General features: G+C 36.4%; 2 protein-coding genes and 1 long non-coding RNA gene across 34 annotated transcripts in view; 2 read left to right on the top strand and 1 right to left on the bottom strand.

Moving 5' to 3' along the window:
• pld2 (phospholipase D2) overlaps window positions 1-7,657 on the top strand; it is a 51,652-nt gene extending 43,995 nt beyond the window's left edge. For 4 of the 8 annotated variants that reach the window (XM_689557.9, XM_005165378.5, XM_073951157.1 and 1 more), the window contains exons 24-25: window positions 3,293-3,410; window positions 3,810-7,657. In XM_689557.9, the coding sequence (XP_694649.4) occupies window positions 3,293-3,410; window positions 3,810-4,034 (343 nt within the window). In that variant the 3' untranslated portion in view covers window positions 4,035-7,657. The remainder of the gene's footprint in view (window positions 1-3,292; window positions 3,411-3,809) is intronic. The other 4 variants (XR_012406177.1, XR_012406179.1, XR_012406178.1 and 1 more) reach the window with 3 other exon arrangements.
• Window positions 7,658-9,562: 1,905 nt separating this feature from the next.
• mink1 (misshapen-like kinase 1) overlaps window positions 9,563-24,636 on the top strand; it is an 83,522-nt gene continuing 68,448 nt past the window's right edge. For 22 of the 24 annotated variants that reach the window (XR_012405668.1, XR_012405667.1, XR_012405665.1 and 19 more), the window contains exon 1: window positions 9,563-10,709. Coding sequence is in view for 18 of the 24 variants with exons in the window: in XM_073949633.1 (XP_073805734.1) it covers window positions 10,653-10,709 (57 nt within the window). In the remaining 6 variants the exon portion in view is untranslated. The remainder of the gene's footprint in view (window positions 10,710-24,636) is intronic. The other 2 variants (NM_001313841.1, NM_001089579.2) reach the window with 1 other exon arrangement.
• Window positions 19,219-22,241, bottom strand: LOC137490148 (uncharacterized). 2 transcript variants are annotated; one of them, XR_012406180.1, is made up of 7 exons: window positions 22,005-22,241; window positions 21,572-21,684; window positions 21,080-21,240; window positions 20,487-20,613; window positions 20,225-20,310; window positions 19,824-19,866; window positions 19,219-19,725 (listed from the first exon to the last, which is right to left on the bottom strand). It is a non-coding gene; the product is annotated as an uncharacterized lncRNA (long non-coding RNA). The 2 variants fall into 2 exon arrangements; XR_011009527.2 differs by lacking the exon at window positions 21,080-21,240.

Below are 24,636 nucleotides of genomic sequence, written 5' to 3'. Positions count from 1 at the left end.
CACATGGTCTGTTTAGAAGTTTTTTGGTACATTTCTGGACTTTGAAATCTGGAACATTGCTGTCTATAGAGGATGAGGGAGCTCTCAAATATCCAATAAAATATCTTAATTTGTGCTCAAACAAAGGTATCAGGGGATTGCAACAACATGAGGGTGATAAATTAATGACTATAATATAATTATATAATATTATAATTTTAATTTTTGAGTGAACTAACCCCTAAAGCATACAGTAGGTCTCGAACTCGATTCCTTGGAGGGCCGCAACTCTGCACAGTTTTACTCTAACCTTATAAAACACAACTGATCCAAATAATCGAAATGTTCATAAACACCTTCAATAGTTGGATCAGCTGTGTTTGATCAGCGTTGGAGCAAAACTGTGAAAAGCTGCAACCCTCACTGCGACCCAATCGAGTTTGAGACCGATGCCTTAACGGTTTACTGATGTGAATCAGTATGAAGTATTGTTCAGCCTGTAAGACTCAAGTATTTATTTTAAGGTTTTGAAAGTATTTAATTGATTAAATGTGTTATGACTTGCTACAATATCTGCAAGCCGTTAATTGGACAGGAATGCCAGATACAAATATGAAATAGTTTATAGCAAATAATAATAATAGGCTGTTCAGTTATTGACATTTCTCTCCCTGGAATACCTCTAACAGTCTTTCGTTTATCTGAATAACGTGAGAACTGTGTTAGATCTGTGTTTGTGCAGTGAAGCACCTCAGCTTCCCATTTTGTCCAGCTTCTCCCCTGTCTGTGTAGGAGTGTGTGAGTGAAAAAGAGGAGTGTGTGTGTGTGTGTGATTTGTGTTGGCACGCTGCGTTCCACACTGCCAGCTACCAGAACATCTCTCGGTTGCCAATGGAAACAGCGAGATGCTTCTAATGATGCGTGTCTGTAGCACCTTCTAGTGCTGGCCTTCAGATGCGTGACCTCAAGCCATTGTGTTCATGTCCGTCTCTGGGTCTTCTGATTTCATTGAGTTATTTCACTCTAATCTCCTCACATAGCACTTTCCACTGTTCACATTTGTTCTTGCTTTATGAGACTTTCTACTCAGTGTACTGTCCAGAGGGAGCGGCATATTAGATTGTTGAGCAGTTTTGATATTTCCTTTTGCGATGTTTGCCCTGATGTATGAAGCCAAACGTTATTAAATTAACTTTTGATATAATCTGATTCAAGTTTAAAATGATATTATGATGTAGACGGAGGTTGTGCAACCTAAGGCAGTTTTCACTCAGTGCATATTAGAGATTTGATTCTAAACCTGGTGCATTTTCATCCTTTCATGTAAGCATTTATAAACATGACAAACACTTTCAGATCTATAGACTGAAACCACCATGACTTCCATTAAACATGATTTGAACTCATTTCCTTACATGTGAATTTAGTCAGAACACTGTTGTCCATTTTGAAGTGCTTTCTTGTGGTAGTGAAGCGAACAAATTGTAAGAGTTTAGAAAGGGTCTAAATCTAGAGTTTTCAGTCTTTTAGATGCTAAGACCTCCAAATATGATCACACTCCTACAAGGGATAATTACATGAATACCTTTCTAAAGTTTTATTGGATGAAGACCAAATTTATTCTGTGAAAAATGAATATTATAAATGGATTTACATGCTATTTGTAAATTATTTAGTTTTGGTCTTGTTTTGTCTTAGGCTTGACTGACTCTGGTCTTGATAAAACTACTAATGAGTTGACACTTGGAAATGATAGATAGTGTATGCATTTTATATTTTATCTTTTTATTTGTCCTTTATTTGTTGTGGGTCTTAAATCTTTTAAAAAGGGTCTTCATTTTCCCATGTCCAAGTAAAGCTACTTAATCGGCTTACACCCAAACACGAATTATCCATCAGAAAACTTTTTTTTTTATAGCTTGAAGTGGTTATTGCATAGAAATACAATTCAAAACAGCTGTTGTATTTTTACAGCAACCTCTCCAAATGAAATCATTAAAAATGCAAAGAAAAATAAAGCAACACATCCTTATACATGTACTTCCATTAATAAAAAACTATTTAAAGAAGTAACCAGGGCATTAGAAAAATCCTTAGACTTACACAGGGCTAAACACTAACATTTAATTCATAATGGTCTTTAAAGAATTGCTTTGATTTGAAGAAACCTGCAGAAACCCTGTATATTGTCCATTGGTAATCCTGTCAACTCAATTAACAAAACAAGAAAAATAAATATAGAAATGCATAAATACCAAATTAAGTAGATCAAATGTATTTTATTATAACATCTGATAATAACTACATACAGACAGGTGATATATGCATTTATATATAGTTTAACTTTTTTTTTTTATTAGAATATGCAAAAATCATACAAATACAAGAAAACATCAACAGATAACAAATACAAAGCAACAAAACAAAAACAAAACAAAAACATCAACAATATAGTCAGGTACTGGTATGTGCGTGAGTGTGTGCGTGTGAGTGTGTGTATGCATGTAAAGGTAACTTGGTGGACAGGTCAGAGTACATACATTAGGAACAATAACAGTCAATAAATGAAGCAAGTGTCACAGATATAGATAAAACATATAGAAAGAAACCAGTCAGAGGTAGGGAGTAACAACAATGCTTATTAATGTATGATAGTAAATATGAGAGTAAAAAGAGAGAAAGGACAACAGTAATAACTGACAACAATAATAATAAATCACAAGTGCTACACCAACTACTACTACAGAAAGTTACTTATATTACAACTACTACTGCTTCTACTACAGCTACAACCACGACTACTACTACTAAAGTGTCTACTAATACTGATACTACTACATCGACTACCACTACTGATAGTACTATTGCTACAACTAATACAACAATGTCTACTGCGACTACTACTACTACTACTACTACTACTACTACAATCACTTCTACTACATCTACATCAACAACATCTACTACTGATATTACTACACCAACAACGACTACTACTACTACTGTAACAACCACACCATTACTACTTCTGCTACTACTATACCATTGACATCTACTACTACATGAACTACAACTTCTATAATCTCTGTAACAATTACTCAATAACAATCGATACTATTACAATGACTACTACTTCTATGTATAAACTATATAAACTATTCTATATATAGTTTAACTTAAGTTCAGGTTTAGACAAAACTATAATACATACGGAAAAACACTTCACCCGTAGGACTGTCAGTTAAGGTGCAAAACAAAAGTGTGCCTATATTGTAATTATGTTGTAAACTCACAATCTACCTTGTCCCCACAGTGTACTACTTGGAGCAAAATCTGATCCATCTCTGGACATTGATGATCCAATCAGTGATCATTTCTTCAACGATGTCTGGAACAAAGTCGCTCAAACAAATGCCATCATCTATGAGAAGGTGAGGGGTAGAGTTGTGTTAGACATGTGTTCTGGATTTTCTCCAAACTCCCCTAAATGCCATTTATGAATCCGACGTCTTTAACCAAAGGTTTTCATTTAAAGTCATTGTGTGGGGTTTGAGCTGATACAAATGCACTGAATGCAGGTCTAAACCGCAGTAAAACCTGCAATTACTGTAATTTGCAGGTTGTGCAGAAGTCCTGCAGACAATAGCACCCCTCCCATACACTGCTGCACTCATTACCCATATATTTACACTTGCATTCATAATCCCGATGTGTGCATGTACTAGTTATGGATTAGATTTCCAAAATGTTTTGGCTTTAAAATAAACATTGGGATCGCAATATTGCACTAGTCAGCGTTTCAACTGCAGTACCCTTTCTTCACTGTGCAGGTCTTCCGATGTCTTCCACTGGACTCCATCCGCAACCTGCGTGAGCTGATGGAGCACAAAAACTCAGAGAACCTCAGTCTTACCGACCCGGAGAAAGCCAGAGAAGAGCTCCAGGCAATACGGGGCATCCTGGTTCATTTCCCACTGCACTTTCTGTGCGAGGAGAACCTGCTCCCGCCACTCAAAAGCAAAGAAGGAATTGTTCCTATCGAGGTGTGGACGTAGCAGGGAAGAGTAAATGGTCTGTAGTGTGCCAGTAAAAATCAAAACTTACCAAGAAGGTACGGTGGTGACCAACACATTTTTGGTTTAGACCAGGGGTGCCCAAACTCAGTCCTGGAGGGACGGTGTCTTGCAAAGTTTAATTTTAACCCCAATCAGACACACCTGAGCTAGCCAGTCAAGATCGTACTTCTGTAGGCTTTCTAGAAACATCCTTGCAGGTGTGTTGAGGCAAGTTGGAGCTAAAATCTGCAGTACATCTGCCGTCCAAGACCAAGTTTGGGCACCCCTGGTTTAGACTGAAGTAATGGATGATTAGCTCTAAACACTAACCCAGATATAGAGTAGAATGATCTCTTTAAACATTAATAACATGATAATGAGCAGTGCAGTGCCAAACGACCTTGATGTTCTCCCCAAATACCCATTACAACCACATAAGTCGTGATCTGAGTATTTTAGATGGCCGAAAGTTGCATATGAAGGATGGAATGAGAATAAGAAAGGAGAGATGAGCAAATAAGGTGAAAAAGAGAAAATCCAAATTTCAAAATATTGTACTTCTCCTAACCCAGTGAGATGCTGTGGTAATGACCACCACTGTTTTGTCAATTTTGGTTTAGACTAAACGAATGTACGATTAACGCAACCACAGAAGAAGGAACACATGATGATCATGTGTGAGAAATTTATAAAGCCTTCATACCAGGAGAATCAAACAGTGCAGTTGCTTATACATCACAATGCCGCCAAATGACTTTCCAGCAAGCATTTTTTGTTTTTAAAAGTTGACTAATAGATGTCTAAACATTGTCGTCTTGGCTAAAACAAGGCTTAATTTGGGCTGTCAGTGAAATATTAATAGATGTCTAAGAATAGGCCAAAACTAGACTAGTCATCAAATAAACAGAAAAGAATGGCTACACATATAAAGTATGTCAAATCTGTCTATTTGAGGACTAGTCTAGTTTTGGGCTATTTTTTGTCTACTTTTAGATGTCTATTAGATGTCTATTAAACATGAAATTGTTTGCTGGGTTTGATGTTCTCCCTAAACACCATTACAGCCACAAAAGTCGTGATCTGAGTATTTAAGATGGCTGAAAGTTGCATATGGAGGGTAGAATGAGAACGAGGAAGTAGAGATGAGAAAATATCATCCTATTTGGTTTGGACTAAAGTAATGTACGATTCGCTCTGAACACTAAGGCAAACACAGTAGAAGAAACACATGATGTTCATGTGTGAGAATCTAAAATGCATTTATACCAGGAGAATCAAACAGTGCAGTTGCTAATGTATGAAAATGCAATGAAATGACTGTGAAATTGTATCCAAATGGCCATTATGTCCGTGAAAGTCCTGATCTGAGCGTTTAAGATGGCCGAGTGCTGCATATTGAGGGTGGAATGAGAACGAGGAACAGTGAGAAAAGCGAACGAGGTGAAAAAGAGAGAGAGAGAGAGAGTTTTTTTGATGGCCGAGGAACAGAACGTACATTTATTGTTGTGAATGTGTGTGGGCGGTTAGCGTTGCTTTACCTTCTCTTCCCTCTCTCTTTATTTCGTTCTTGCGTGCACTACACCTCTCAATGCAGTGGCAGCAAATCTGTCAGAACATTTGTGGTTGTTATGGTGACGGGTATAAAGAGCTGACTTGGTCTTGGCTGCTGAGAGGAGAGATAGAGAGAACGAAAAGAAGAAGAGATCGAGAAGAGAATGAAAAAATAGTCAAACCGTTAAAAACAGGGATGGAGGTTAGAGAGGAGAGAAAAGTACCAGTGTACTTGGTCACGAAAATTACGTAATTTATGTGTGTGCGCGGGTTTTGTCTTTTTAAAAAAGCAGGTAGGGAGGAGTGTTACGGAGCAGGGATCAGGTGGGGCATCAAACATGGTGAGATATTCAGGGGGAGTCTCAGCTCAACATTTATCAGCCCCCCTTCCCAATCTCCATGACAACCAGGAGAAATTATTGTTATGCAATAATGTCAGCAGCCCAGAAGATTCCACTTTGGGTTTTTCGGAAGGGGTTTCGACACTAGTGGAGAAGCACACTGGAGGCCAGAAAGGCAAAGCTAAATTTATCAATGCCCCACTTAATAAGTGATCATCACTAATCTGCCCGTGTACTGTGGAATGCTATAGATGACTTGCACTGCACTAGAAGAGAATGTTTTAGGGTTTGACCACTAGAGATATGATCATTAATATACTCTAACATTCCAATCACGTCAAGCAATCACCTTTAAGAACTGACAATTATGCTTTTTAACAACAAAACACTCCACACCTGTTCAGACAAACTAACATATCTGCTCTTTTTTTTTTGCACATTTTATACTTCTAATGTAAATAGAATTGCTTTTTTTAAGAAAGCATATAGAACTTACAGACTAATACTTAAATTAATCTATGCTAACACTATGTGTTTTTACTACTTCTGGACATCTAGGGTCTGTTCTTCGTACGTGATTTACTCAATTAGCTGGATTTGATTATTGACGATTTGACACGATCCAGGATGGTTTCGTTCTTCAAAACTCATCCGAGAGTTGTTGTCATGGCAACAGTTCTGGTAGCTCAAACCTGCTCAGGAGCAGCAGCTTACTTTATATAAACAGGATTAGATCAGGTCATTTTGAGCGAAGGTAATACTGAAAGTATTTACCGAATTCTAATATTTTTTGACAGTAGTAACCTATATATTACAAATACTAGGGAAAACAGATAAATTTATAATAAAAAAATACGTTTTTTAGAAATTACAAATAAAATGTATGCAATCTATACTTCAAAATAAAAGTACAAAAACTGTCACGGAGGTGTTGTCTCCCCAAGGGGTTGAAGAGAACATTAATTAATATGGACTTTTTTTAAGGTAAGGAACAATTCATGCAATCATGCACATTTTGACAGCTATGCAGGTAATTTGATGCTTCACCAATGTTGATACCTTTACCAATATCAAATGCTTTTTTGATGCAAAATTAATTTAAACAGCCAGTTATTAAGACACTTTGAATAGGCCTACTAATCTGAGCATGCAGCCCACAACAAAGGGGCAAAGTTATTGTGTATCATATTTATCAAACCGTTTGCTACGAATTTTATGTAATTTTGCTTATTTGCACTTTTTAAAAAAGCAAATTAACCAGAGATCAGTTATCAAGATTAACAGATCCAAGATCTGCCAAATCATCTTAGATCATTTATGCGAGGTACAAAGAACGGACCCCTGGTGTAGATAGGGTCGATGACATGAACCTTTCTTCAGATAAAAACGAGGCTGTGAAAGATGAGCTGTGATTTCTGAAAATAACTGTTTTATGAAGTTTCAGTCTGCTGAAAGTGTTTAAAGCAGTTGATATGTTGTTAAACAACAGTACTATATAATGAACACACTTCTAACTCTCGCAACCTGGTTTTCATTACCGTCAGACATGTGCTACCCTGACTAAAGGTTTATGAACTAAACTACAAAAGACTGTTTTTCTAAATGTATGACATGCAGTTTTGGTTCAATGGCTATAAATGACATATCATGGCTGTTTGTAAGCAACTGAGCAATCAATATTTTTTTCGTTCATCTGTTCTCTGACTTAATAAATAAATATATATTCTATAATTAAGTTGCTGTGTGTGTGAAGTTTTGCCAACATTGTGAGGACCAAAATGGTTCCTCAAAGGTAGTAAAGCCTGAAATCCCCTACCTTGTGAGACCCAGCCAACAATGTTTAATTATTTATACAGCAGCTTTACTACTACACTCAAGGTCACTTTACAGAGCAAACAAAACTAAATGTGCAGCAAAATCCAAAACGTAGAGGCAAATGATAATTTAAGAAGCAAGTAAATGAGGAGAAAACGCTTTGTTTGATGAAAAATTATCACTTTAAAGTAATACTTCACTATAAAGATATTTCTGTATTAATTTACCCCTGTATGATTCTGTTGTGCTGAACATAGAAGAAAATATTTTGAATAGTGCTAAGAACCAGTTTTGATTACTGTTAAAACATTAAAGAACACCAAAAGTTTGAGTTTTGCAAAATTTTTTAAAATGCAAATAGTGGTGGAAAGAGTACTGAAAAGTCATACTTAAAAAGACTTACTTGCTTAAAGATGTATTGCAAGTAGAGTTAAGGTATCTGTTATAAATATTACTTAAAGTATGAGTAAAAAGTAGCCCTCTCAAAAGTACTCAGGAGTAAAGAGTAGTGGGTTTTATGCTGTAAAAAGCTAATGTGTTTACTAGTAATTTGTGGTTTGTGTGTAAACGTAACATTCTGTAGTGGATTTAGTTATCATTACCCAGCAGGCTTACAACATCATAAGATGTTAATATTAGCTTTGATTTAGGTTGTCAGGTGACCAAAATTCAATGACTAGCCAGCATCCAAGGACAACATTATTTTGATGTCAAATAACAGTGTCAAATGATGTTGATATTTGGTCAATTTTAGGTTGTTTTGGGAAGTGAACAAAATCCAACGTTTAGCCAACATCTTAAACCAACGTCATATTGACATCAAATACTGACATTCATCAGGTATGGCAACTAAAATCTGATAGACATCATAGTGGTAACGTCCACACAACGTAAAGCTGTAACATCATTAGACGTTGATATTTGGTTGCTTTTAGGTTGGATGTTGGACATTGATGTCATCGGCCTGACATTGAGTTCTGATGTCAACCTGATTTTCATTTTCAAACAAAACGAAAAAAAAAAAACATTGGGGTAAAACGTCAATTTAACATCATGTTGATGTCTTGTGCCTGTTGGGTGTTTAATGCCATTTCAGTCATCATACAGTAAACATCTGTCATCTTCTCATTAGTGATAAACATATAAACAGTCTCTGGGTCAACGCGTGTAAATATTTTTGACATCTTCTTGGACACTTAATGCTTCCAAACAGTTTGCTGCAATTATAAATTGCCCATGTCTTGAGGTGGTTCATTATGATGCGATTTACCTTCTATGTGTGATTTGATCGTACAGGAATTACTAAACTGATTTTTCTAATCTCCATAGACAGGAAAAAATAAAGTGACTGCAGGTTGAAGGAAAGTAGTGGAGTAAAAGTACCAATACAGCACTAACAATGTACTCAGGGGAAAGGTAAAGTGCGCATTTTAAAAACTACCTAGTAAATTACAATTCCTGAGAAAAACTACTCATTTACAGTAATTTGAGTATTTGTAGGATGTAACTTTACACCACTGAATGCAATATAATGTAAAGTTAAGCAGTTTGAGTAGCCTATTTGGAATTTGTTACTTTACACCACTGAATGTAATAATGTCAAGATAAATGTTAAGTCTTCAAAATGCTAAAAACACAACGTGTGTGACTGCACAGCAATATTTTGGGCAGGATCATCCCGGTGTCACCTGTCTCCAGCGTAGGCAGCTTTCCTCAGGTAGTTTGTCCCAGTGGCAGCACCGTAGCGCTTCTCCAGTCCAGGAAGACGGGAGTGAGAAGCGCAGAGGAGGGAGGGGGAGAAAAGGAAAGTGCCTGGAAAACAGTGTTGTGTTTTCTTGCAGAGGAGGGACGTCACAGCCCGACCACAGACAGCAGAAGTACGAACAGGATCATACCAAGACCGGAGAGAGAAGTTCAGTCGGACAAATCAAAACATACGACCTCACTGCAGAAAAAACAAAGTTGGCTTCCTGAGGCGACTCATTAGCGAGTGATTGAATTATCAGAATATTATGTATGCATCGTGACGAGTCGCTGCTGCTTGCTATTAAGGGTCCGGGCTGAAAACAAGGGACTGTTTATGGTTTTTCGTTCTTCCCCCTCTCTTTCTCTCCCAACAAATCGGCGGAGGTTTTGCGCACAACCGGGAGGTGCCGCTGACTGTCGGCAGGAGGGAATGAAAGTTTGCCAGGCGGGCGGAATTTTATTCGACGTAAACACTTCTTGTTTTTGACACCGGGGCCGTGTATTTCATTTAAATACACGCTGTATTGACTTTTAAAAACTGTGGACATTAACAGAGCCGAGCGGGGACATCGAAATCCAGGCAGAAATCCTGTTTAAGGCGTGTGCGTGGGTTGCGCCGTAACATGACGGCTGTGGCAGATTGACGAGGAGATCACGAGCGCCGCTGTTTAGGATCGTGAAGTTCTGCCTGTGTATTTACATATTTTCGCGATTACCTGCATATCTACCCCTCGTGTATTGACTAATCTTACTGTTTGACTGAGGTAGGCTCGGCTTAACTTACGCAGTGCTGCCAAAATGAGTGTAGAGACGGAGCGCAGTGTGGCACATCTGATTCGAGCTCGTGTAAATGTTGCCATGCAATCTTTAGGATTATAGGCTCAACCACAGCCTTTATCATCGATAACTGCAGAATCTCGCCTTCACAATCGGATCGCTTTGGCCTTAAAAGAGCCGTTTGTTCTCCCGTAAAGAAGAAGAAACAAACATTTTATGGTCCGAAATCCTGCAGCTGTTGTCGGTTGAGCTGGTCGCGGCCAAATGTTTCAGCGGGGACCTCGCAAGTTTTTCTGAACTGCCCCTTGAAATAAACATTGTGATTAAAAAATAACATTAGCAGTCTTCGAGGACGTCTTTTCAATAGTCTTCAGAAATCGTTGTGAAAATGTCAGAAAACGCACCTACGCGGAGTCTGGATGACATCGACCTGGCCGCCCTGCGGGTGAGTGACTGTGTGTGTTTTTGAACGAGTGTGTGTTGCTCACCTGCCTGCACCTGTCAGAGGCCTTCACACCCAAACAAATTCAAAACGGCTCCATTATTATGTCATATGAGGGATAATATATATACAACTACGATTTTGAATGTTTACTAGCTCGTGTTTGTTTTCATTCTGCGAGCAGGTGAGTCCTGGGCCTGTATTGTGTAACAAAATAATCCTGGCCTGGAGTGTTAATGTGTTTGTGTGTATGCAAGTCTAGGTCTCTCTCTCTTTCAAACGCCTACATTTGTGGTTTATAGGGCCTACCTTGCAAATAAGTGTTAACAGGGACTGTAATCTTAGAATAGCTTTCTTATTATGTGGGGAATACCCTGCAAAACAGTGTAACTTTCCGTTTAGGCCAGAGCTTTGTGTGTGTTTACATTTAATACAATCGTGATAGAATCATTCAGTGAACTGTCTGTGTGTTTTTATGGCGTCGTTTATTTATTTAACAAAAACTCAGCATTCCCTAGAGCACCGGTGCTGGAAAATGTGAGTTAATGGATACATCAGATATTTTTTGCAGCAACAGTTTTGTGAAGGGAGAAAATTAGTTGCCCACTTAGCAGAAGTAGGCACATTATTATCTTGACATGAATCCAAGCTATGTGGCAAGATGACAGTCCTCCACCAAAGTCTATTTTAGCATGACACTAGCCTGATACATTTTAGCAAATCTAATATGCAAGTATGAAATACATAAGATTTTAAAAAATATTTGGAAGTTTTGCATGTATGCCAAGGCTGCATTTATTTGACCGATAACAATATTACTATATTTTAAAATATCTCATGTTTTTTTGTGAAAGCTGCAGTGCTGGATTTTTGCTGGATTCTGTAATGACTAATCCTGTTAAGAAATCCTTGCAGTGTTATAAAAGTGTTTATCACATCGAATAAATTTTATGTCGTTGCTGAAAGTATGCTATCACAAAAAAAATGTACCAGGAAGAATCAAATGGGGGTATTCACAGCAATGCCATACAATGGGAGAACCTTTTTTGGTTCCCTTTTATAGAAAGTTTTTCCTTTTTATAGTGCAAAGTAGGCCTGCACAATATTTATCAACAATATGCAACGTTGAGTTTTTTTTTATATATATAAGTTATCATTTGCATTGTAATTGTATAATAACTTTAAAAGCATTCAGGTAAAAGAAATTGTACAATTTCTGATCATAACTATGATTAATTTTATTAAAATACTTTTATTTTTATAATTCAGTTACTGTACTTGAATATTGTTAAACTCAGGAAATGATAAAACACTTTATTTTAATTGTATCTTCTTCTTGATTATATTTATATATTGTTATGCATGAAAATACTCACAACACATGCAAATGCAGAAATACACTGCAAATAGTACAGACCACAATAAAAAATGTGTTAGGGAACCCAAAAAAATTTATAGATTTTTTTATTAGGTTTTATGGAAATGCAAATATTAAACTTTAATTCACCAATCTCTGATTAAACATGTGCATGAAAATACTCACAACACATGTCATCTGTTGAAATTGTATGCATATCGCAAAATATTTTGCAAAGTAAAAAATATTGAATTTATATTTAAAATATAATATAATGTTAGATTTGTCCAAGATCATGCAGCCCTAGTGTAAAGAACATTTTCAAATTTAAAGATTTTTTTTTTTAACCTTTGCAACAATAAGGTACAATGGCTGTTAAAATTAATTCATTAAACCGTCGTTGCTAGAGAAGAACCTTTATTTTTAATTGCATAATTTCTTTTTAATCTTCCTGTCCTCACACCTGTGAATAGTAGTGTGCATATATATATTAGCTACAGAATAGCTAGCATTCGTAGTGTGCTAGAATAGTCCCTCTGTAGTTAATGTGCAAGCCGAACAGAAGGCTAATCTAGTCCTCTAGCTTAGTGGTATGTTAGCAGGTGGCTAATCCAGTGTCTTAGGGCTAATTACACTCACTAATTAGGTGACTTGACTTCCTGCATAAAGGTGAGGTTATCTGCCATTCACAAAGAAACATTTTCATTTTAGAGTTCTGCTTTAGTTCAGGTTTTCTTTTGATTTATTTATATTTTTTTCCTTAATGAAAATATCATCCTTTATATTGATCTGTCTGCAAAACATTTCACTAGGGACAATTATTTAGTTGGCGCTTCTGATTGAAAAATATCTAATACTTATATTTTATTTTACTTTACTTTTCATTTCAAAGTATTAATAATTTATTAATAATATCCCTGCATTATTGTTTTGTTTGTTTTTCTTTCTTTTTTTTCTTTTTTTTCAAACAACAATGTTTGAAACTACTGTTAACAAATCTCAAGGTATTCATCCCTCCTAAACCACTGGTTTAGGCTTTGTGGTCTGGATTAATACTACCTTTTCACCTTTTTATTTTTTGAAGATTAATAGTATAGTTTTTTTAATATAAGTTTCTTGTTTAAAGAAAGAATGCAGCATTACAGAAATTCCGACAAAAGACAAAGGTGCAAGACTGCATTCAGTGGCTTTATTAAGATAAATAAATAAAGTAACATGAAGTATGGAGAATATAACACTTAGATAAAAATGCTATAGTTGTTATTTGTATGAATAGAAAAAAAATATGGGAAATATTTATACATTGCCTGTAATTGAATGTGTATATGAATTTGTAGAGCAATCATTTTGATAAGTTCTACCAATTTTTGTTATTTGTTTAAAATGGCAATAGATATGATCAATATGATCCAAGATTTTATGTCTTAAAGTACAGTACTGCACACCATTTTAAAGTGTGTATGTGTATATATATATATTTATACACACACACACACATGCATATATACACATATATGCATACACAGTTAAAGTCAGAATTAGTAGCCCCCCATTGAATTAAATTTTTTTAAAATGTTTCCCAAATGATGTTTAACAGAGCAAGGAAATTTTCACAGTATGTCTGATAATGTTTTTTTCTTCTGGAGAAAGTCTTATTTGTTTTATTTCGGCTAGAATAAAAGCAGTTTTTAGTTTTTTAAAAGGGTTAAAATTATTAGCCTCTTTAAGCTATATATTTTTTCGTTAGTCAGTACAGAACGTTTGAAATACAGAAGAAACTATCGTTATACAATAACTTGCCTAATTACCCTAACCTGCCTAACCTAGTAAAGCCTTTAAATGTCACTTTAAGCTGTATAGAAGTGTCTTGAAAAACATCTAGTAAATATTAATAACTGTCATCATGGCAACAATCTTCTCTCCGTTAAACAGAAATTGGGGGAAAAATATTAACAGGGTGGCTAATAATTCTGACTTCAACTATATATATATATATATATATATATATATATATATATATATATATATATATATATATATATATATATATATATATATATATATATATATATATATATATATTAAGCAGTTACATGTGTTAGGATGAATTAACCAGAAACATTAGAGCAGTGGCCATAACTCTCTTTCTCTCTTGTGTGTTGGTACAGTGAGTTCCTGGGCACGGCTTTCCAGGGTGTGATGTGTCTGATATTGCCCCTAGAGAGAGAGCAAGAGCATGATGATTCACTTCAGCTCATTGTTTGATAGCTGTCCTATATAACGCCCACATATCGCGTCTCTCACACTACGCTCATAGATGCCTATTTAGGGGAGGAAAGGACATGTACATAATCACAGGACTTGCCTGCCTTGCATGTGGCCCTCCAGCTAGAGTTGCATACTGCTGAGATGGTTTGCAGTTTCATGGTATTGTTTTGAACTTGAGAAGCACCTGCTCTCCTGTTCACCTGTGGTCATCTTGGAAAGATCGTTTTTAAATAACATTAGTCTACCCGGAGCATCACAACTTGGCATAGAAGCAGTTTAGAATTAAGTTATTTTCTAGCAGCAGATTTTGGTAAACTCTCATATTTAAACGAGTCTATTACATAATCATAATAGCAGCCGTTTGACGGTTGGGTTGCTTATGTAAATGAGATATAAATGCTAATGACATCATCATCACAAACCAGAATATCAATAGGCTAAGATGTTAAATAAACACAATCTAATGAATATTCACAATGGCTTGAGAAATCTGCTTTAGCTTTTAAATGAAACAGAAGCTCCTTATTGGTTGTTTAGAGTAAACCAGCTGGCAAATAAACAAGCTGAACAAAAGTTTGTATTAAGCCAGATGTTTGTTTTGTGTCTATTATTTGCAAGGAGCAATTGTTTATGAATGCGTATTGGTTTCTGCATTCATGAGGTCATAGGTTAATGATGTAACTTGATCTAGTAGTGCTTAAATATTGATATCTGTTGGATGGCTCTTTACTTATTATTTTATTACTTTACTTTGTAATGGCTTCATCTGTGGTCTAAAAGCTGCAAGCTGTTCACAATATTTTCCAGCTGTTTCCATTTTCCAACCCTCGTTTGAAGTTTTTGTGTTGTGTGTGCGCGTGCGCGTGTGCGTGTGTGTGTGTGTGTGCGTGCGTGCGTGCGTGCGTGTGTATACACAATAAGTATTCTAGGTTAGGCATTAGACTATAACTGTTTTCAAGGTATACCGAGGTCTGGAAAAGTCAAGGTTTTAAAACTGCCAAAATTTTCTGCTTTACCGTACCATATTTTATATAAGATTTTTTATTTCCTTTTTTAACCCTTTTTTTTTGCCCTTTTAAATTGTACAGAAATTTGTGTTTTTGAAACAAATGAAGACAGCAGAAGTCAATGATTTATTTGAATTAATGTTCATTTAATCATTGTTGATTGTTCTTATAAATATTATCAATATTTCTCAAAATAAATTATTATCTTCAATAGGAAAAAATTGTTGTTTTTTACACAGACATTTAAAAGAATGTATTCTAGAGCAGTGAGCACAATACCGTCAAACCATAAAAACTTTGATATTTTCCAAGGCTACCATATCTTCAGAATCTTATATGGGCCTATGCCTAGTCTAGGTATGTTTAATATATAAATTTTTCCCATATAAATATGGATTTCTGACACCTTTTTTTCCCATTTGTGTAGCTGTAGGTCAGACAACTTTTTTCTTTTTGACAACTTATTCACCTTTCCTAATACCAACTTAATATCTTTCTTTGCGTATGAGCGGGCACAGCTATCGGAATCTTTTTGGCCTCAGACTTTTATTCATTTCCATTGACTTTGAGATGTAAAACAGTTCTTTATGCTGCTTGATTTTGCAAACTGATATTTTTTAATGACATTAATCTGCTTTTTATGTTTAGTCATTTTGTAGAGCATGTAGTAGACTGTTTTCTGTAGTTTTTTTTATTCCTAGTCATTTCTCCCTTATATCTGAAGTTCTAAAACAATCGCAAAAACGATTGCACTTCTGTCATGACAGTACAAATTGCTAACTGCCATGACATGTTTAATCTAGAAATTTTGCTCATTTAAATATCAGTTAGATCCTAAATGCAGAATATTTGCAGAATTTAAAGGGGTAAATGCACACATACTTTTAATTTCATTCAGCCAACCCCAGGGCTTACAGCTAATTGTCATCCCATACAAAATCGCTGAGTTTAAGATCTGATTTGTTTAAAAAGCAGCCATCTTCACTGCCTAGCTGAGGTACGATTTAAAGTGGACCAAACAAGAAGCACTGCTTAAATTATATTTTTCTGCGCCATGTCTTTAAATTATGGAAATTAATTTTACCCCAGTTTTTTCAAAGGTGTTTCTGCATTAGCCTGCTGCTAATGAAGGTGCCTGTGTTTAAATGTCTCTTTCGTCTCTTTTTACACTTTAACAACCAAATGGATGCTCAAGTCTGATTATATTTGAATTACAGTACAACATCAATGCTGTAAAAGGAACCTTGTGAATTTGAAAGTAGTCACAATAACCAATCAATGGAAGTTCCTCATTGGCTAAAAAACACTAGCTCTGCAAATAGCCCATTGCTTAATTTTTAAGATCAAGATTTAATGGCACATACGAGTACAGATGTTTTAATTGTTTCTAAGTTATGCTGGAACAAAGCGTCCACTTAAATATAATAAAAATGCAAATTCTGCATTCATAATGACTGTTATTACATATGGATTAATGCTCACAGCATTGATTAATTTAGATGCGTCATCTAGCTAGTGGCTGTGTTGAACAGCTCTCTTGAGCTCACTGTATTATAGAGTGAATTGATTCAGTATGTTTAAATATTCTTCTCTGACATCTACATTGTAAGCAAGTGGCTTATGTAAGTTCAATAATTCTTATGTTTTAAATAGGTTTTAAATTTTATGAGTGGACATACACTGACACTTCCATCCGGAGATTCAAAATAAGAGTTCCACATACATAATTGAATATAAGCTTAGGTCAGGGGTGCCCAAACTCAGTCCAGGAGTTTAGTTTCAATCCCAATTAGACACATCAGAACCAGCTAGTTAAGATCTTTCTAGGTATACTATAAACTTTCAGGCAGGTGTGTTGGAGCTAAACTATGCAGAGCGCTGTACCTCAGTGACTGAGTTTGTGCATTCCTGGCTTAGATAAACTTAAAATTCAGGGGGGAAATAATCATTGTTGTATTGTCATTAGGAAACGTTGTGGCCAATCAAATGCAGCCTGCTGCATATTAATAAACCCATGTGCAAAGAAATGGTCTATGTTTTGGTGTGATTGTTCTGTTTTTTTTACCTGGATTTCACTCTTGGGATTTACATGACAACAAGGAAACAATAGTGTTTCCATTGTTCAGCTTTGGCATTCCTAGGTGTTTCCCGATTTTTGTGAAATTATTTATAAATTGTTGCTGATGCAAACTAGTGAATAGATCCTTCTTTGTTTCCTTCTTTTTATCCTTTGCCGATCACACACCTGTAGGTTGTTCACAGAGAAATTCAAATTTGCTGTTAATTTACTCCCCCTCAGGCTATTCAATATGTAGGTGACTTTTTGTTCTTCGGTAGAACATTTTTTTAATTTTAAACAGCTGAATCTGGTTCATGCTGATTTATAAAATGCAAGTCAACAACTATTTGTTAACATAAGAGTAAATAAATATGCAGATAAAACAAATTCAGCACCCATGGTTTCTTTTAAGAATCTGCTAAACATAATAAATTACATTAATAATGCATTGTTTTAAAAAATTAAAGCTAAATTAAATCTGAACTATGAAGCAATTACATGATCCAAAACACACATTAAAAGTAAAAGACTTTTTTGGTTGCATGGCTTATTTGTAATGTATTATAATGTAATGTAATACAGTGAAAATGTTGGTGAAATTGTAAACATAAACTGCATATTTATTATTTTCATGGGCTGTAAGCAACAATCCTGAAAACGCATTTAGGAGAGTGATCATATACATTTATTTTCAGATTTCTGGGGGGTCACCTTGACAGAGATTCCAGTAATGTCCATGTTTGAAAGTAACTATATTCAAAAGATTTTAATCAACTATTTCATATAATAAAGAAACTCTGGTTCTCTGATAGGGTGGTAGATCAAATGTCTAAACACTTGTGAACATTTTTCCCTCTGTGTTTCCTCTCTCAATTTGTCCGCTTCTAGTCTCCAGGGAAAGCCTTATTATTATCTGTTTATCATCTTATTCATTGTCTCATTTATTCATTTCCCTGCTTATGTGTCATCTCTCTCTTTCTTTCTCTCTCGCTAAAGCAGATGCTCCCCAAAGAATAGGCTAATTGCCTTTGATCGTCTTTGATGAAACTCTGTTTGAATATTATAACGAACATTCAATTGTTTATGTTTGATATGACGTTACTTTAGGTTATAAACTGTAATGCTTTTTTCCTGTTTGTGTTGGTTCTTATTTCCATTCGGCCTCTTACTGATGTTTCACGTAAGTGCGTGTTGCTCGCTTACAGCTCACCACTCCAGAGCTCTTTGAGGGAGAGCGAGAGAGAGGAAGAGATAAAAAGAGAGATGAAGCAAGTGAGAGAGAAAAAAAGATTGCAGTTATTGGAGGCAGATGAGAGCGAGATGATCGTGGTGTGTGTATATGTGTGCGAGAGCTAGGAAGAACGTTAGCCTTGTCCACCCACAAAGCTGTACCAAAGCTATATTGTGTGTGTGTGTGTGTGTGTGTGTGTGTGTGCGTGTGCGCGTGTGCGCGTGCGTGCGTGTGTGTGTGTGTGTGTGTGTGTGTGTGTGTGTGTGTGTGTGTGTTTGTTTGTTTGTGTGTTTGTGTGTGTGTGTGTGTGTGTGTTGCTTTTAACCCTCTACACAGCAAAATGTGGGGACCCAAAACAACTCTATGGGTGTTAATTTCAACACTTTGAAAGTGTCTCATGGGGTCCACTCAAAACAGACTTAAATCAACACTTTCAAAAGGGTTGGCACATTGACACCGAAGTAAGGGTTAATTTTAACTCTGGGCAGAGTTAAAAAATGTAACTATATTTAACACCACCTGGTGTAATATATTATTTTATTCAACTCTCTTGAGTGTAAATATGGTAAAAAGGTCAAATAGACTGTAAATTACAAAATAAAGACATTTTATTTGAAAACATTCACCACTTCAACAATTCATTCAATTTTTAAAATGCAACAATGTCAAATATGCTTTAAATGTTTTATTAGTACAGACAGTATCAACAAAATATGATGTCCAAACTTTATGTTTCATCAGAGCAATTTGAAAGTTCAATATATCGTCACTCATAGTTTTCTTCTGAACGCATAGTTTTCTTCTGAAATTACATTTTAAACAACTTGGCGTGCAAATCTTTCACTTCTGGTGTTTCCTTGGTCCTCCACATCAAACACAGCAGTTTAAATGAAGGTATAAATGCTGTAAACTTGTTTGAAAACAAACTGGAGCTAGGAAATCTCATCAAGCATGTCCTGTGAATGAAGTGCTTCCCAGCCACAAGATGACCTTTTTATCCATGACGATGTAGCAGCTGCTGATCACTCGTCTGGTGGTTCCTGATGCACAGATATAGGGTGATGCTCATCTAAGAACTCTTCAAGACTCCAGCATGACTAAGAAAAATGTTTGAAAATAAAATTGCAATCAAATTCTATGATATATTTAAAAGAACATTTAAAGTAAATAAAACATTCAAGAAATCTAAACTCACCTTTTGAAAATCTACATGATGATCCACAACTTGACTCTCCCAGCTGGTTGAGGTGACAGGATATGGAAAAGTAGAAAAAACACATACATCACTGTTGGATCTCCAAAAACAATTAGGTTAACTACTATGACTAGAACTAGAAAAACAGACAGCTGTCTGTCCAGAATCCTGAATTTAACACAACACTTGGAGCAAAATTTAGAGGAGCTTAAAATCTTTTATATCATTTAGGGATGCTGACTTCCCCAAAATATTGGCCACAGTGTAAAAAATATTCATAAACTTACAGTTTTCTGTAAGCGTGTGCGTGCGTGTGTGTGTGTGTGTGTGTGTGTGTGTGTGTGTGTGTGTGTGTGTGTGTGTGTGTGTGTGTGTGTGTGTGTGTGTGTGCGTTTCTTTACCAGATTCAACTTGTTAGGCCCTTTCAGGTCCAGTATTGACGCCACCTTTACTGGAGTCTAGCAGATGTTTCAGGTCCAAATATAATCTAAAATATTAGGATAAGCAGAAGAGAAAAAGTGCAAAGACAACAGCAAAACATTATTTAAGTAAAAGTTCACCCACAATACAAAACTTATCACCTTCATGTCATTTGTTATTCTCTAATGCTCTAATACCCTCTCAGCTTATTGTGAAACAAATACAGAAATTTATCAAACATACCTTCATTATTATCACCACATATGACCAAGAAGGTGTGCTTGGTCATTTCACCAACTCTGGAAATACACCATCCGTCTCTAATCAGCCACCGTCACAGGGTCTTGTGTTATTGTACAGAGAACTGTGGCTGTTAAAAAACAACAACACATTAGTATCTAACACATATGCATAACCTTCAGATAAAAAAGAGAGAAGAACATCACAAAGTATGCCTCACACATTTTCACATATCTTTTGATTCAGATGTTGATTATTGATAATAAATCTACAAATCAAACCTGTATCATCATTAGGCTGCTCAAATATGAATCAGTTGATTAATTTTACAGACAGGTGGCTGTTTACAACGCACTAATAAAACGGAAATGTTGTGTACAGTACATGCTAAGTTTAGCCTATAGTTTTAAGCACAATATCATGCGGGAGAAAAAGCTTGACTAAGATGTTCCTGACAACAGAAATAGCCTAACTTACTAACGTCAGACATCCCGAGTTGGGAAAAGTCATTTTCGGGGGATACAGAGTTGATTTGCGGGAGGTAGCGGGAGAGATGAGTACCTGAAGAGCAATGGGATGAGCTGCGCGCGACGTACCTGAAGAGCGGTGGGGGTGACTTGAGCGCGACGTACCTGAAGAGCTGGGAGGGATGCGGTGGAGAGGGGCGTGCAAAGTGTTTAATGACCGGGCGGGAGACGCGCGATTTCCGGGAGATGATCATTCATTTGCGGGCATCTACTTGGGCATCTGGGAGTCTCTGTGCATTTGCGGGATAACGTTAACGTTAGTCCCGCAACTTCCGGGAGACTTCTGTAACGTTAAATGTCTGATAAAGTGCAAACGCGGTCATTTAAAGACATTAATGTTAACATTCCGACTTTAATGGTTGTCAACACTTAATATAATTCAAGCGTACGTTATCACACGAGTCTAAGTTATGGACTAACGTTAACGGTATATGGACGGCCACGAATGAACCAAAAGGGCCGAGGTGTTTAAAATAACCAAATTAACGTACACGAATAACAAACAATCATTTGTTTCAGTCAGGAAGCCTTTTACAAGTAAGCATATGTTCATTTACTCACCAGATATGTTTTAGAAACTCTCCAGAGCTTATGGAAACCGTCCTGTGTTGCCGTTAGCATCCGGGCAGAGTAGGCTAACGTTAGGCTGCTCCGGGGATTCCCTCGCTAGTTTGCTTAGAATTAAAGGAGAAGTGTCGATTTTATTTTACAGATGGGTAACAACGCACAAAATGGCATTAAGCGTGACAGAAATGTGCTGAACATGTACATTTGATGTTTTTATGCACTATGTATGCGTGAGCATATATAAAAACATTCTTGAAAAGAAGTCAATAGTAATGCAGTTAAGCTAGATACACAAACGACCATGAATGAACCACAGAAGTTTAAAATTGTCACTCCATTCTAAAGTTATTAACTTAACAACATGTTTACAACTGTATTTCCTTAAAGAAAGTCAGTAAAATACCAACATTTAGGTAGTTTGACTCACCAGTTGCTGTTCTAAACCTCAGATGGAAAATGGCGTCTGGAAAATTCTTCAGTGACTGGGGCTGCATGAATTCCCGGATGTTGGAAATAACACCACCAAGTGTAGAAAAGATAACTCCTTGATTTCGCACTGAATAAAATCAATTCTAACTCTTATTATATTCATTTATCAAAATCTAACTCTTTAACGTCAACACTTTACTCTCAAATGCTTCAACACCGAGAATTTAACTCTGATGAATTTGCTGTGTACTCATTCTAGTTTTTGGCTGCGCTCCCCAGCTGTAGCTGCACATAAGATAACACTTCTTGAGAGTTGCATAATGGCTCTTAATTCATGACAATGACACACAAATGCTTTTGAAAGCGAGAGGTTTGTGAAGACTCGTCACTTTGTCTTGTTCTCAATGGCTGAGCAGGTAATGGTTCAGTCATTGCCATCGTCAGCCAGCAGGAAGCCTCTGGTATAAAGGAAAAACCATCTCCAAAGTGAGCTTGATTTAGGACATGAAATGTTTCCTGTCATTTGGATGGTAAATGATGTAGTTTTAATACTTTTTTGTACTGGGAGTGAGGAAATAAGAAAGTACAGAGAGTGCAGTACTCTGTTAAAGCCCAGAAAGATGCACATTTTATATACTTACTTAATGTAACCCAACAGTCTTTCCGGACCCAACCTGGTCTGATGCTGGGATCGAACTGGCGATTCTTTGTATGAGAGTCAGTTGTTCTAACAAGAAGGTTACAGACCATGACCTCTAGCATCTGTCGCTAGACCACCTTTTGGGGTCACAGGAGTCATAGGCTGATTAAACTTCTGTGTCATGCGTACGGTCTGGCGCAGACTTTGCCAAAAATGTAACTACATGTCGCAACGACATGTAGCGCAAGCCCTGTGATTGGTCGGCTTGGTAGCTGTGACCAGTGTGGGCAGGACCAAGAGCCGTGCAAACCTGTTGGAGTGAGTGTTTACAGGTGCGGAGTCTCGTGAAGTTGCTTTAGATGAAAACTGTTGTTTTGTGTTTACCTTATGATTAATGTTATTGCACATCAGCCAGCTCCTGCCTCTAAATGAGCGAGTGTCAGCTACTTGTTAATAAAGGTAGCGTTTAAAAAAAGAAAGAAACACGGCACAGAAGAACATAAAAACCTACTGCCAGCTAGCGTTTAAGAAGTGTTATTGCAGAGCAACACAAACAGCATGCAGATGTTTGTCATTGTGAAGCATGCATTGTGTGTCACGCCGATCACTCGACGCAGAAGTATAAATCAGCCTTGAGATTTACCTGCATAGCACTTTGCTAGCTGACCTTTTACACTCACCCCCTAAACCTCACTCCCATCCCGGACGAGCCACCATGTGTAACCCACCGGTTTTTCTGCACCCAAACTGGTCTGAGCTGAGGTGATTCTTTGCATGGGAGTCTTTTGCTCAAGACCACGTCTGTTGCTAGAGCAGCTTCAGATGTCAGAGGAGTGAGGTTTACCTGCTAAACACTTTGCTAGCCGGCCTCCATTACATTAATTAAATAATTATAAGAGTAAGTTTTGCATAATTACGTGCAATAATCATAAACAGAAGTTCAAAGTCTGTTCTACATGTATGTTGTTAATTAATAGTGTTCTTTAATTAAATGCACAATTACACACCATAACAAGGCCACTTAAAATATAGTGTAGCTGCCTCAAACATAGTACACCAATGTACACACTTCAAGCTCTGATAGATCTATTTCTCATCATTTTAATTGAAACCATGATCATTGGTGATTCGAAAGAATGTACAATGGCCTTCAGCTCTTTGAAAGTCAAAAAAAGGTTAAGCCTTTGTACATGAGGTGAGATCTTGTGAAGCAAAACTATGAGTCTGTTCTGTAAACTGAACATTATTTGCAACTATCACCTCCACATTACTCCACAGCCCCAGCCAAAGTTTGAATAGCTGTGTCCGAAATCACCTACAGTACTCAGTAGGTACAGCATTTGAATTTAAATGTACTTCTTGACCGTTAGAAAAGTACATTCTATACAGTATGAATGTCAGTAGTATGAATGGAACTCATACTACATCCACAATTTTGTCATCATCACGTGACCTACAGTTAGTAGTGCAGAATAGTGTAGAATGTCACACTTCAGAATGTCGCCGGAAGTAGTATGTCATCCGGGTACTTCTCGCATACTGTTTTATGAATTTGGACATACTACTCTGCTCGTATACTTTTTTAGCATACTATATAGTATGGAAGTATACAATATGGATGCAGCCTATGTGTTCACGACAGTCTGGAGCACATGTTACTTGTCGCATAATGATGAGGTTTGAGTGGGAACAAACTTCCATCTGGGCTGATACGGATTGTTTACAACAGGACACGTTTCGTTGTGTTGTTCAAAATGTGTTGTACTTTAAGTGTACAGTTCCTGGATGCTGCAATGTATATAAGAAAAACTGGTTAAACTATCAGGAAACACTTTCTATTTCTACTTAAGAATATTTTTCATAGACATTTTGGTTTCCAGTAGTTCTGGTTACTAATAGTTTTATTTAGAGATTTTAAGAAATATGAATCAAGTTTTCAAATTCTTTTATAAAAGGTCTTTACAAACATTGTTTGTTTTTCTTGTCTTTT

The sequence above is a fragment of the Danio rerio genome, chromosome 5, assembly GCF_049306965.1.
Source record: "Danio rerio strain Tuebingen ecotype United States chromosome 5, GRCz12tu, whole genome shotgun sequence".
Classification (NCBI taxonomy): Eukaryota; Metazoa; Chordata; class Actinopteri; order Cypriniformes; family Danionidae; genus Danio; species Danio rerio.
Note: the sequence above shows the minus strand (reverse complement) of the source record. Positions and strands in the feature narration are given on the sequence as shown.